General features: G+C 47.8%; 1 protein-coding gene across 10 annotated transcripts in view; it reads left to right on the top strand.

Moving 5' to 3' along the window:
- The window catches only part of slmapa (sarcolemma associated protein a), a 156199-nt gene that overhangs the window by 110698 nt on the left and 32513 nt on the right, over nt 1–12988 (top strand). For 8 of the 10 annotated variants that reach the window (XM_039016583.1, XM_039016586.1, XM_039016589.1 and 5 more), the window contains 3 exons: nt 1295–1369; nt 7771–7854; nt 8511–8570. In XM_039016583.1, the coding sequence (XP_038872511.1) occupies nt 1295–1369; nt 7771–7854; nt 8511–8570 (219 nt within the window). The remainder of the gene's footprint in view (nt 1–1294; nt 1370–7770; nt 7855–8510; nt 8571–12988) is intronic. The other 2 variants (XM_039016584.1, XM_039016587.1) reach the window with 1 other exon arrangement.

Raw genomic sequence — 12988 nt, 5'->3', positions numbered from 1 at the left:
ACTTGGCTGAGGCCATATGGTTGTTTTAGTCAGCCTACTTGGCTGAGGCCATATGGTTGTTTTAGTCAGTCTACTTGGCTGAAGCCATATGGTTGTTTTAGTCAGTCTACTTGGCTGAAGCCATATGGTTGTTTTAGTCAGTCTACTTGGCTGAAGCCATATGGTTGTTTTAGTCAGTCTACTTGGCTGAGGTCATATGGTTGTTTTAGTCAGTCTACTTGGCTGAAGCCATATGGTTGTTTTAGTCAGTCTACTTGGCTGAGGCCATATGGTTGTTTTAGTCAGTCTACTTGGCTGAAGCCATATGGTTGTTTTAGTCAGTCTATTTGGCTGAGGCCATATGGTTGTTTTAGTCAGTCTACTTGGCTGAAGCCATATGGTTGTTTTAGTCAGTCTACTTGGCTGAAGCCATATGGTTGTTTTAGTCAGTCTACTTGGCTGAGGCCATATGGTTGTTTTAGTCAGTCTACTTGGCTGAAGCCATATGGTTGTTTTAGTCAGTCTACTTGGCTGAGGCCATATGGTTGTTTTAGTCAGTCTACTTGGCTGAAGCCATATGGTTGTTTTAGTCAGTCTACTTGGCTGAGGCCATATGGTTGTTTTAGTCAGTCTACTTGGCTGAGGCCATATGGTTGTTTTAGTCAGTCTACTTGGCTGAAGTCATATGGTTGTTTTAGTCAGTCTACTTGGCTGAGGCCATATGGTTGTTTTAGTCAGTCTACTTGGCTGAAGCCATATGGTTGTTTTAGTCAGTCTACTTGGCTGAAGCCATATGGTTGTTTTAGTCAGTCTACTTGGCTGAAGCCATATGGTTGTTTTAGTCAGTCTACTTGGCTGAAGCCATATGGTTGTTTTAGTCAGTCTACTTGGCTGAGGCCATATGGTTGTTTTAGTCAGTCTACTTGGCTGAAGCCATATGGTTGTTTTAGTCAGTCTACTTGGCTGAGGCCATATGGTTGTTTTAGTCAGTCTACTTGGCTGAAGCCATATGGTTGTTTTAGTCAGTCTACTTGGCTGAAGCCATATGTTTTTTTTTAGCTAGTCTCCTTTGTCTGCTTGATAATATTATTTATTCAGGGCCAGGCATGTTTACTGAGCGATTGATCATTAGAAAATACAATGAAAAATGTAGTTAGATGAGTCGGGAGATGAGTTTTGCTCCTGTCAAATGTGAATATTAGGGACAGATTTGTAAAAATTGCATCGTATGCTGATTTCCAATACTTTTCCCTAAATGTGACTGATATGAGGTGTTATGACCACTTACTAATGGAGGATCTCTACTGTGTCTCAGAGGTGATCGATGCCCACCTGCAGAACAACCAGACAGCAGAAGGAGACAGCCTTACCAGTCCTGACAGACTCAAAGGTAAAATACTGTTCATTACACGGGCTCTATCGATGTATTAGCTGACGACGTCATTGAAAACCATGTGGGCGCTTCCATGGGTCAGAAGTCAGCCTGTTGTTGTGATTCTCGATGGCCAGATCGCTAGCAAGAATGACAAGAAACTGCCGTGTGGGGAATCGGTGTCTATGTCTGTTGTAGGTGAAAACTATATCCAAGGCGTTATTAGTTGCATCCAAGACACGAGTCGGCTGTTAAATGTTCTCCCGGCACTCATCGTCTGTTCAGGGTCAGCTGTCTGGTACCATCTCTCTCAGCAGTCTGAATGCAGCCAGGAGAATTAAACTGCAGCTGAATCACACAACACTGATTTAATAATATCTATTTATGTCTGCCTCTGATCCAACATGAGACCAGGCCACTGACAAGGATTCTAGCAGCAGGGAACAGTAACTGACAGACCTCATCATGCCAATAGTTTTGTTTCAGAGAGGAAAAGGGTGGGAGGGAACGTCAGAGATGCTACAAATGGTATGGCATGTCCCCCAAGATTACACAGATTACAGTTACACACACACCACATTACACAGATTAGTTACACACACACCACATTACACAGATTACAGTAACACATACACACACACACCAGATTACAGTACACACACACACACCTGATTACAGTACACACACACACCTGATTACAGTACACACACACACACACACACACACACACCAGATTACAGGACACACACACACACCAGATTACAGTACACACACACACACCACATTACACAGATTACAGTAACACATACACACACACACCAGATTACAGTACACACACACACACCTGATTACAGTACACACACACACCAGATTACAGTGTACACACACACACACACACACACACACACACCAGATTACAGTACACACACACCAGATTACTGCCACGAAGGTCAGGCAAGAGGCTGCTCAAAACAGAAACCACTGATTGGCAGCGCCTGTTTCCAATTTCAAATCAAAGTTTATTCATTGCGTACACAGTTTAGCAGGTGTTATTACAGGTGCAGCGAAATGCTTGTCTTGCCAGCTCCCTCGTGCACCTAAAATGTCCAATCAAAATATCAAGAAGAAAATCAAAAGTCCAAATAGCAAATGGCAAGTATACTCATGGAGATTGACACTTGAGTTTCAGCTGTAACCCAGGGGGGTCAGCAGGCCACACTATAGGGTAGAGGTCTTCATGGGTACAAAAAGAGTGACAAGTTCCGAAATGGACCTGGGGCGTTCTCACACGGACCAGGCCCGATTTCAAGTGAGGGAAGCAGCAGATGATAAATGTTTTGAGCTATTTTATGAACCTGAGCTGATTAAAAAACGTGAGAGGAGGCAGAGAGGTGCCGCTCTAGCAGGCGTTGGAGGGGCCATGCTTGTGAGCGAGTGACACGGGGACGAGGGAGAGACGAGCGACTACGACCAACCAAGCCAGCTCGCACCATAGTAGACTAGTAGCTGCCGTAACTAGGTTATTTATCAAATATGATTACGTAGGCTCTGTGACTGTAGTCTATTGCCGCTTTTGATGACTTCTGATTGGCCAATAACAAGCTACACGCGCAACACACTCCACTCTCGTGAAAAGCAAGAGCAACAGCATAAATTATACAATTTCTCTCTCTTTCTACTGCAGCAGTCGCGTTCGGACAAGTCAGGTAAAATTACCCATATCCAAGACCGTGACAATCAGATCCGACCAGACCTGTTGTCATTTATAGAATTCTGGATCCGGTCTTGCTGCTCGGTTCACGTCGCGGGCATTCGGGTACATGTGGATCCGTGAATCAATCAAATGTATTTATATAGCCCTTCTTACATCAGCTGATATCTCAAAGTGCTGTACAGAAACCCAGCCTAAAACCCCAAACAGCAAGCAATGCAGGTGTAGAAGCACGGTTGCTAGGAAAAACTCACTAGAAAGGCCAAAACCTAGGAAGAAACCTAGAGGAACCAGGCTCTGAGGGGTGGCCAGACCTCTTCTGGCTGTGCTGGTGGAGATTATAAGAGTACATGACCATTTAAGGTTAGATCGTTCTTGAAGATGTTCAAATGTTCATAGATAACCAGCAGGGTCAAATAATAATCACAGTGGTTGTAGAGGGTGCAACAGGTCAGTACTTCAGGAGTCAGTTGGCTTTTCATAGCCGAGCATTCAGAGGTAGAGACACAGGAGGGGGAGAGAGAGAGAGACAAAAACAGCAGGTCTGGGACAGGTAGCACGTCCGGTGAACAGATCAGGGTTCCATAGCAGCAAGTAGAACAGCAGAACGACCAGGAGGACTGGGGACAGCAAGGAGTCATCAGGCCAGGTAGTCTTGAGGCATGGTCCAGGGCTCAGGTCCTCCAGGAGGAGAGGGAGAACTTAAGGACACCAGCGTAGATACTGGAGGCTGAGACGGGGGGGGGGGGGGGTCCGGGGACACTGTGGCCCCGTCCGACAATACCCCCAGACAGAGCCAACCAGGCAGGATATAACCCCACCCACTTTGCCAAAGCAGAGCCCCGCACCACGAGAGGGATATCAACAGACCACCAATTTACTACCCTGAGATAAGGCTGAGTATAGCCCACAAAGATCTCCCCCACCGCACAAGCCCGAAGGGGCGCAAAGCCGAACAGGAAGATCACGAAAACTTATACTATAGAGTGACTGACCAGCCCTGAACAATCAGACAACCCCTTTGTTGTTGGACGGTAGCTCTGACCAGTCAGACAAACCCCTTGGTGTTGGACGCTAGCTCTGACCAGTCAGACAAACCCCTTGGTGTTGGACGGTAGTTCTGACCAGTCAGACAAACCCCTTGGTGTTGGACGGTAGCTCTGACCAGTCAGACAAACCCCTTGGTGTTGGACGGTAGCTCTGACCAGTCAGACAAACCCCTTGGTGTTGGACGGTAGCTCTGACCAGTCAGACAAACCCCTTGGTGTTGGACGGTAGCTCTGACCAGTCAGACAAACCCCTTGGTGTTGGACGGTAGCTCTGACCAGTCAGACAAACCCCTTGGTGTTGGACGGTAGTTCTGACCAGTCAGACAAACCCCTTGGTGTTGGACGGTAGCTCTGACCAGTCAGACAAACCCCTTGGTTTTGGACGGTAGCTCTGACCAGTCAGACAAACCCCTTGGTGTTGGACGGTAGCTCTGACCAGTCAGACAAACCCCTTGGTGTTGGACGGTAGCTCTGACCAGTCAGACAAACCCCTTGGTGTTGGACGGTAGCTCTGACCAGTCAGACAAACCCCTTGGTGTTGGACGGTAGCTCTGACCAGTCAGACAAACCCCTTGGTGTTGGACGGTAGCTCTGACCAGTCAGACAAACCCCTTGGTCTTGGACGGTAGCTCTGACCAGTCAGACAAACCCCTTGGTGTTGGACGGTAGCTCTGACCAGTCAGACAAACCCCTTGGTGTTGGACGGTAGTTCTGACCAGTCAGACAAACCCCTTGGTGTTGGACGGTAGCTCTGACCAGTCAGACAAACCCCTTGGTGTTGGACGGTAGTTCTGACCAGTCAGACAAACCCCTTGGTGTTGGACGGTAGCTCTGACCAGTCAGACAAACCCCTTGGTGTTGGACGGTAGCTCTGACCAGTCAGACAAACCCCTTGGTGTTGGACGGTAGTTCTGACCAGTCAGACAAACCCCTTGGTGTTGGACGGTAGCTCTGACCAGTCAGACAAACCCCTTGGTGTTGGACGGTAGCTCTGACCAGTCAGACAAACCCCTTGGTGTTGGACGGTAGCTCTGACCAGTCAGACAAACCCCTTGGTGTTGGACGGTAGCTCTGACCAGTCAGACAAACCCCTTGGTGTTGGACGGTAGCTCTGACCAGTCAGACAAACCCCTTGGTGTTGGACGGTAGCTCTGACCAGTCAGACAAACCCCTTGGTTTTGGACGGTAGCTCTGACCAGTCAGACAAACCCCTTGGTTTTGGACGGTAGCTCTGACCAGTCAGACAAACCCCTTGGTGTTGGACGGTAGCTCTGACCAGTCAGACAAACCCCTTGGTGTTGGACGGTAGCTCTGACCAGTCAGACAAACCCCTTGGTGTTGGACGGTAGCTCTGACCAGTCAGACAAACCCCTTGGTGTTGGACGGTAGCTCTGACCAGTCAGACAAACCCCTTGGTGTTGGACGGTAGCTCTGACCAGTCAGACAAACCCCTTGGTGTTGGACGGTAGCTCTGACCAGTCAGACAAACCCCTTGGTGTTGGACGGTAGCTCTAACTGTCTGTAGCTCAGGACCTGAAGCCAGGATACGCATTTTCTTGATACCATTTGAAAGGAAACACTTTGAAGTTAGTGGAAATGTGAAATTAATATAGGAGAATATGACACATTAGATCTGGTAAAAGATCATACAAGGCAGTAGCTAATCTTCCTGGGGTCCGGCTAAATTAAGGCAGTTATACAATTTAAAAAACATTACAATACATTCATTACAGAATTCACAACGCACTGTGTTCTCTCAGGCTCATTTTAAATCCAATTGTGTCCACCAGGTGTCACAATAGCATCTATTAAACACCACCAGAGTCAGACAAACCCCTTGTTGTTGGACGGGAGCTCTGAGACGTTTCCATTATTGTTCTCTCTTTCTCTGTCTGTCTCTGTCTCTGTCTGTGTCTGTCTGTCTGTCTGTCTGTCTGTCTGTCTGTCTGTCTGTCTGTCTGTCTGTCTGTCTGTCTGTGTCTCTCTCTCTCTCTGTCTCCCCCCCACACTCACACAAATACCACCGTGCATAAAGTCTATTGTTGAGTTAACATACAGCTAGTTCTGGCCTTTAGCTCCAACTAGCTCTGTAGGACAGTAACAACTAGTTCTGGCCTTTAGCTCCAACTAGCTCTGTAGGACAGCTATTTCAGTTGTGTGGTGCAACCACACACACCTCATACCCCCTGGCAGGCAGATCTATGACCACACCTCATACCCCCTGGCAGGCAGATCTATGACCACACCTCATACCCCCTGGCAAGCAGATCTATGACACACCTCATACCCCCTGGCAGGCAGATCTATGACCACACCTCATGCCACCAGGCAGGCAGATCTATGACCACACCTCATACCCCCAGGCAGGCAGATCTATGACCACACCTCATACCCCCAGGCAGGCAGATCTATGACCACACCTCATACCCCCTGGCAGGCAGATCTATGACCACACCTCATACCCCCTGGCAGGCAGATCTATGACCACACCTCATACCCCCTGGCAGGCAGATCTATGACACACCTCATACCCCCTGGCAGATCTATGACCACACCTCATACCCCCTGGCAGGCAGATCTATGACCACACCTCATACCCCCTGGCAGGCAGATCTATGACCACACCTCATACCCCCTGGCAGGCAGATCTATGACCACACCTCATACCCCCTGGCAGGCAGATCTATGACACACCTCATACCCCCTGGCAGATCTATGACCACACCTCATACCCCCTGGCAGGCAGATCTATGACCACACCTCATACCCCCTGGCAGGCAGATCTATGACCACACCTCATACCCCCTGGCAGGCAGATCTATGACACACCTCATACCCCCTGGCAGATCTATGACCACACCTCATACCCCCTGGCAGGCAGATCTATGACCACACCTCATACCCCCTGGCAGGCAGATCTATGACCACACCTCATACCCCCAGGCAGGCAGATCTATGACCACACCTCATACCCCCTGGCAGGCAGATCTATGACCACACCTCATACCCCCTGGCAGGCAGATCTATGACCACACCTCATACCCCCAGGCAGGCAGATCTATGACCACACCTCATACCCCCTGGCAGGCAGATCTATGACCACACCTCATACCCCCTGGCAGGCAGATCTATGACCACACCTCATACCCCCAGGCAGGCAGATCTATGACCACACCTCATACCCCCTGGCAGGCAGATCTATGACCACACCTCATACCCCCTGGCAGGCAGATCTATGACCACACCTCATACCCCCTGGCAGGCAGATCTATGACCACACCTCATACCCCCAGGCAGGCAGATCTATGACCACACCTCATACCCCCAGGCAGGCAGATCTATGACACACCTCATACCCCCAGGCAGGCAGATCTATGACCACACCTCATACCCCCAGGCAGGCAGATCTATGACCACACCTCATACCCCCAGGCAGGCAGATCTATGACCACGTGTGGTTAATGGGTGGATGGAAACAAGGGGAGCAAACCAACTGAAGCAACGGGGGGGGGGTCATGTGTACTGTTTCAATATTGCTTATTGAGTTAAACATACTTGACGTTTTGTTACATTTTATCTCATGTGGTTTTATTAATTTGGTAGTTCAGTGTCGTGTGAGTGTAGTTGCCCTGTTCTAACTGGTCTGTCCCTCTGTCCAGTAGAAAACCTACTGGATGCTAAGGAGTCGGACATGTCAGATACACTAAGCCCCAGCAAAGATCGCAGCAGTGACGACACGTCAGGTAAAACAAGATACTGTTAACACTTTTTATTATATAAACAAGTCTATATTTATTTTGTACATTTTTAAAGGTCTAACTAGTTTGAAGTTGACAGGTATGTTGATATTTTTAATTTAATTATAAGGACTGACATAGTTAAATTACTGTTTATATTACTTTGAATATGAATTCATAAAGTCAATCAGTCTTCACTATGTTTATAAGATGGTAAACCAATGTAAAAAAGTGTTTTATGTTAATCAATTCTAACTAGGACATAATCAGCATGGCGTGCTAATGAATCTCTATCTCGAGCAGAACTACAGGATGGCTATTGATTTAGTTTGCCTCTCTCTCTGGCCGTCTGGTCCCAGCTCACTGTTAATCCTCTCTCTCTCTCTCTCTGTCCCTCTCTCTCTCTCTGTCCCTCTCTCTCTCTCTGTCCCTCTCTTTCTCTCTGTCCCTCTCTTTCTCTCTGTCTCTCTCTCTGTCTCTCTCTCTCTCTGTCCCTCTCTCTCTCTGTCCCTCTCTCTCTTTCTTTCTCTCTCTCTGTCTCTCTGTCTCTCTCTCTGTCTCTTTCTCTCTGTCTCTGTCTCTCTGTCTCTGTCTCTCTGTCTCTCTCTCTGTCTCTCTCTGTCTCTCTCTCTGTCTCTCTCTCTCTTTCTCTCTCTGTGTAGACGGCAACATGGATGATCATGAGCTGAACGAGCCACAGAACAGGGTCGCCCTGCTCAAAGGTAATACATATTTATATATAATAATCTAGATTTACTTCTCAATATTGGTTAAGACTAGCTTATTGTTTGTTAGTGTGGTTGACATCAAATCTTGTTGTGTGGAGGCAACGGGATGGATCAACAGTGGTTCGCTATAACAGTGGTTCGCTATAACAGTGGTTCGCTATAACAGTGGTTCGCTATAACAGTGGTTCGCTATAACAGTGGTTCGCTATAACAGTGGTTCGCTATAACAGTGGTTCGCTATAACAGTGGTTCGCTATAACAGTGTGGTTCGCTATAACAGTGGTTCGCTATAACAGTGGTTCGCTATATAAGTGGTTCGCTATAACAGTGTGGTTCGCTATAACAGTGGTTCGCTATAACAGTGGTTCGCTATAACAGTGGTTCGCTATAACAGTGGTTCGCTATAACAGTGGTTCGCTATAACAGTGGTTCGCTATAACAGTGGTTCGCTATAACAGTGTGGTTCGCTATAACAGTGTGGTTCGCTATAACAGTGTGGTTCGCTATAACAGTGGTTCGCTATAACAGTGGTTCGCTATAACAGTGGTTCGCTATAACAGTGGTTCGCTATAACAGTGGTTCGCTATAACAGTGGTTCGCTATAACAGTGGTTCGCTATAACAGTGGTTCGCTATAACAGTGGTTCGCTATAACAGTGTGGTTCGCTATAACAGTGGTTCGCTATAACAGTGGTTCGCTATAACAGTGGCTCACGCCAACAGTGGCTCACGCCAACAGTGGCTCACGCCAACAGTGGCTCACGCCAACAGTGGTTCACGCCAACAGTGGTCGGTGCCAGTGATGGGGATGTTGTACGATGAACATTTTGATTAGATAAATATGGGTATGGGTCTCACGGCTGGTACTCCTGACTATATGTGGAGCTTTGATGGTGTTGTGTTAGGGAGATCAGAGGCCGAACTTGGCTAGTCCGGGACACTTCTGGCAAGTGCACTTTGGTTAACGGTGAACTAACCTTTTAGCTGTGGAGTTGACAAGTCTCAACAACAGCAACAACAAGCCATTGCATTTATCAGGAGTTGACTGTAGTCACATGATCATATACCTTCAGTATCAACCAGAGGTCCACCCATTAATTAGGGCCGATTTCAAGTTTTCATAACAATCAGTAATCTGCGTTTTTGGATGTCGATTATGGCCGATTACATTGCAATCCACGAGGAGACTGCGTGGCAGGCTGACCACCTGTTAAGTGACTGAAGCATCAAAAGGACCTTGTGGCTGCAAGGAGCCAAGGTAAGGTGCTAGCTAGCATTAAACTGTTCTTATAAAATAAGTAAATCTTAACATCATCACTAGTTAACACCACATGGTTGATGATATTACTAGGTTAACTAGCTTGTCCTGCGTTGCATATAATCAATGCGGTGCCTGTTAATTTATCATCGAATCACAGCCTACTTCGATTGGGTTCAAGTCCGGGCTCTGGCTGGGCCACTCAAGGACATTCAGAGACTTGTCCCGAAGCCACTCCTGCGTTGTCTTGGCTGTGTGCTTAGGGTCGTTGTCCTGTTGGAAGGTGAACCTTCGCCCCAGTCTGAGGTCCTGAGCACTCTGGAGCAAGTTTTCATCAAGGACCTCTCTGCTTTGCTCTGTTCATCTTTCCCTCGATCCTGACTAGTCTTCTAGTCCCTGCCGCTGAAAAACATCCCCACAGCGTGATGCTGCCACCACCATGCTTCACCGTAGAGATGGTGCCAGGTTTCCTCCAGACGTGACGCTTGGCATTCAGGCCAAAGAGTTCGTTCTTGATTTCATCAGACCAGAGAATCTTGTTTCTCATGGTGTGATAGTCTTTCGGTGCCTTTTGGCAAACTCCAGGCCTGCAGTCATGTGCCTTTTACTAAGTAGTAGCTTCCGTCAGGCCACTCTACAATTAAGGCCTGTTTGGTGGAGTGCTGCAGAGATGGTTGTCCTTCTGGAAGGTTCTCCCATCTCCACAGAGGAACTCTGGAGCTCTGTCAGTGACCATTGGGTTCTTGGTCACCTCCCTGACCAAGGCCCTTCTCCCCCGATTGATCAGTTTGGCCAGGCGGCCAGCTCTTGGAAAAGTATTGGCGGTTCCAAACTTCAAGTTAAGAATTATGGAGGTCACTGTGTTCTTGGGGACCTTCAATGCTGCAGAAACGTTTTGGTACCCTTCCCCAGATCTGTGCCTCGACACAATCCTGTCTCAAAGCTGTATAGACAATTCCCTTGACCCCATGGCTTGGTATTTGCTCTGACATACACTGTCAACTGTGGGACCTTATATAGACAGGTGTGTGTCTTTCCAAATCAATTGAATTTACCACAGGTGGAGTCCAATCAAGTTGTAGAAACATCTCAAGGATGATCAATGAAAACAGGATGCACCTGAGCTCAGTTTCGAGTCTCATAGCAAAGGGTCTGAATACTTATGTAAATGTATGTTTTTGCTTTGTCATTGTTGGGTATTGTGTGTAGATTGAGGGGCAAAAAATATACGTCTTAGAATAAGGCTGTAACGTAACAAAATGTGGGAAAAGTCAATGAGTCTGAATACTTCTGCCGATAGCATTGTGTGTGTGTGTGTGTGTGTGTGTGTGTGTGTGTGTGTGTGTGTGTGTGTGTGTGTGACTGTGTGTGTGTGACTGTGTGTGTGTGACTGTGTGTGTGAGACTGTGTGTGTGAGACTGTGTGTGTGTGTGTGTGTGTGTGAGACTGTGTGTGTGTGTGTGAGACTGTGTTTACTCTGATCCCTCTGTAATTTTCTCTGTAATATCCCCGACGGAACAGAAGCCCTGGCAGCGGTCTGTCTGTCAGGTCGCTCATTACATTCATCATCACACTGAACACCTGCTTTTATCTGAAATCGTTGTTTTTAGTCTGTCTACTACCACCAAGGTTAACTGGTGACTTCATCAGGATCGTGTTATCAACTCCATGTTGATAAGTCTGGCTTTTAATGGCAGGGTTAACCTTGGTCTCTGTTTCCATTCGAGGACTGTTTAGTGTTCAGTCAGCCAACTCTACTGCTTTCAGATCCATTGTATATCTCAACTGCTTTCATTATGAGAGACAGACTGACAGACCAGAAACCGTGGATAGATGACGGCATTCGCACAAAACTGAAAGCGCAAACCACCGCATTTAACCATGACGACGTGACTGGGAATATGGCCGAAATATAAACAGTGTAGTTATTCCCTCCGTAAGTCAATCCAAACAGGCAGAAAGTCAGTACAGAGACAAAGTGGAGTCGCAATTCAACGGCTCAGACACGAGACGTATGTGGTAGGGTCTAAAGACAATCATGGATTACGAAGGGAAAATCACAGACACCGATGTCTTGCCTCCGGACAAGCGAAACACCTTCGCCCGCTTTGAGGATAACACAGAGCCACCGACACGGCCCGCTACCAAGGACTGTTCTGCTGCGTGGCCGACGTAAGACATTTAGGCGTGTTAACCCATCCCTAGCCACGTCCTGATGTGTTTACGGACATAGTCAATCGCTCCCTATTCCAGTCTGTTGTCCCGACTTAATTCAAGATGGCCACCATTGTTCCTGTACCCAAGAAAGCAAAGGTAACTGAACTAAATGACTATCGACTATCGTAGCACTCACTTCTGTCATCATGAAGTGCTTTGAGAGGCTAGTTAAGGATCATATCACCTCCACCCTACCGGCCACCCTAGACCCACTTCAATTTGTGTAGTGCCCCAATAGATCCACAGACGATGCACACTGCCCTATCCCATATGAACAAGAGGAATACCTACGTCAGAATGCTGTTCATTGACTACAGCTCAGCATTCAACACCATTGTACCCTCCAAGCTCATCATTAAGCTTGGGGCCCTGGGTCTAAACCACCACTGATACTCAACACTGGGGCCCCACAAGGGTGCATGCTGAGCCCCCTCCTGTACTCCCTGTTCACCCATGATTGTGCAGACGACACAATAGTAGTAGGCCTGATTTAACAACAATGACGAGACAGCCTACAGGGAGGATGTGAGGGCACTCAGTGTGGTGTCAGGAAAATATCCTGTCACTCAACAAAACAAAGGAGCTGATCGTGGACAGGAAACGGGAGAGGGAGCACCCCCATATCCACATCGACGGGACCGCAGTGGATAAGGCGGAAAGCTTGAAGTTCCTCGGCGTACACATCCCTGACGATCTGAAATGGTCCACCCACACAGACAGCGTGGTGAAGAACTTCAGGAGACTGAAGAAATTTGGCTTGTCACCCAAAACCCTGACAAACTTTTACAGATGCGCAATCGAGAGCATCCTGTCGGGCTGTATCACCGCCTGGTACGGCAACTGCATCGCCCACAGTCGCAAGGCTCTCCAGAGGGTGCTGCGGTCTGCCCAACGCATCACCGGGGGAAAAGTACCTGCCCTCCAGGACACCTACAGCA

The sequence above is a fragment of the Salvelinus namaycush genome, chromosome 20 (assembly GCF_016432855.1).
Source record: "Salvelinus namaycush isolate Seneca chromosome 20, SaNama_1.0, whole genome shotgun sequence".
NCBI lineage: Eukaryota > Metazoa > Chordata > Actinopteri > Salmoniformes > Salmonidae > Salvelinus > Salvelinus namaycush.
The sequence above is the reverse complement of the archived record's forward strand: the minus strand, read 5'-3'. Positions and strand labels throughout refer to the sequence as shown.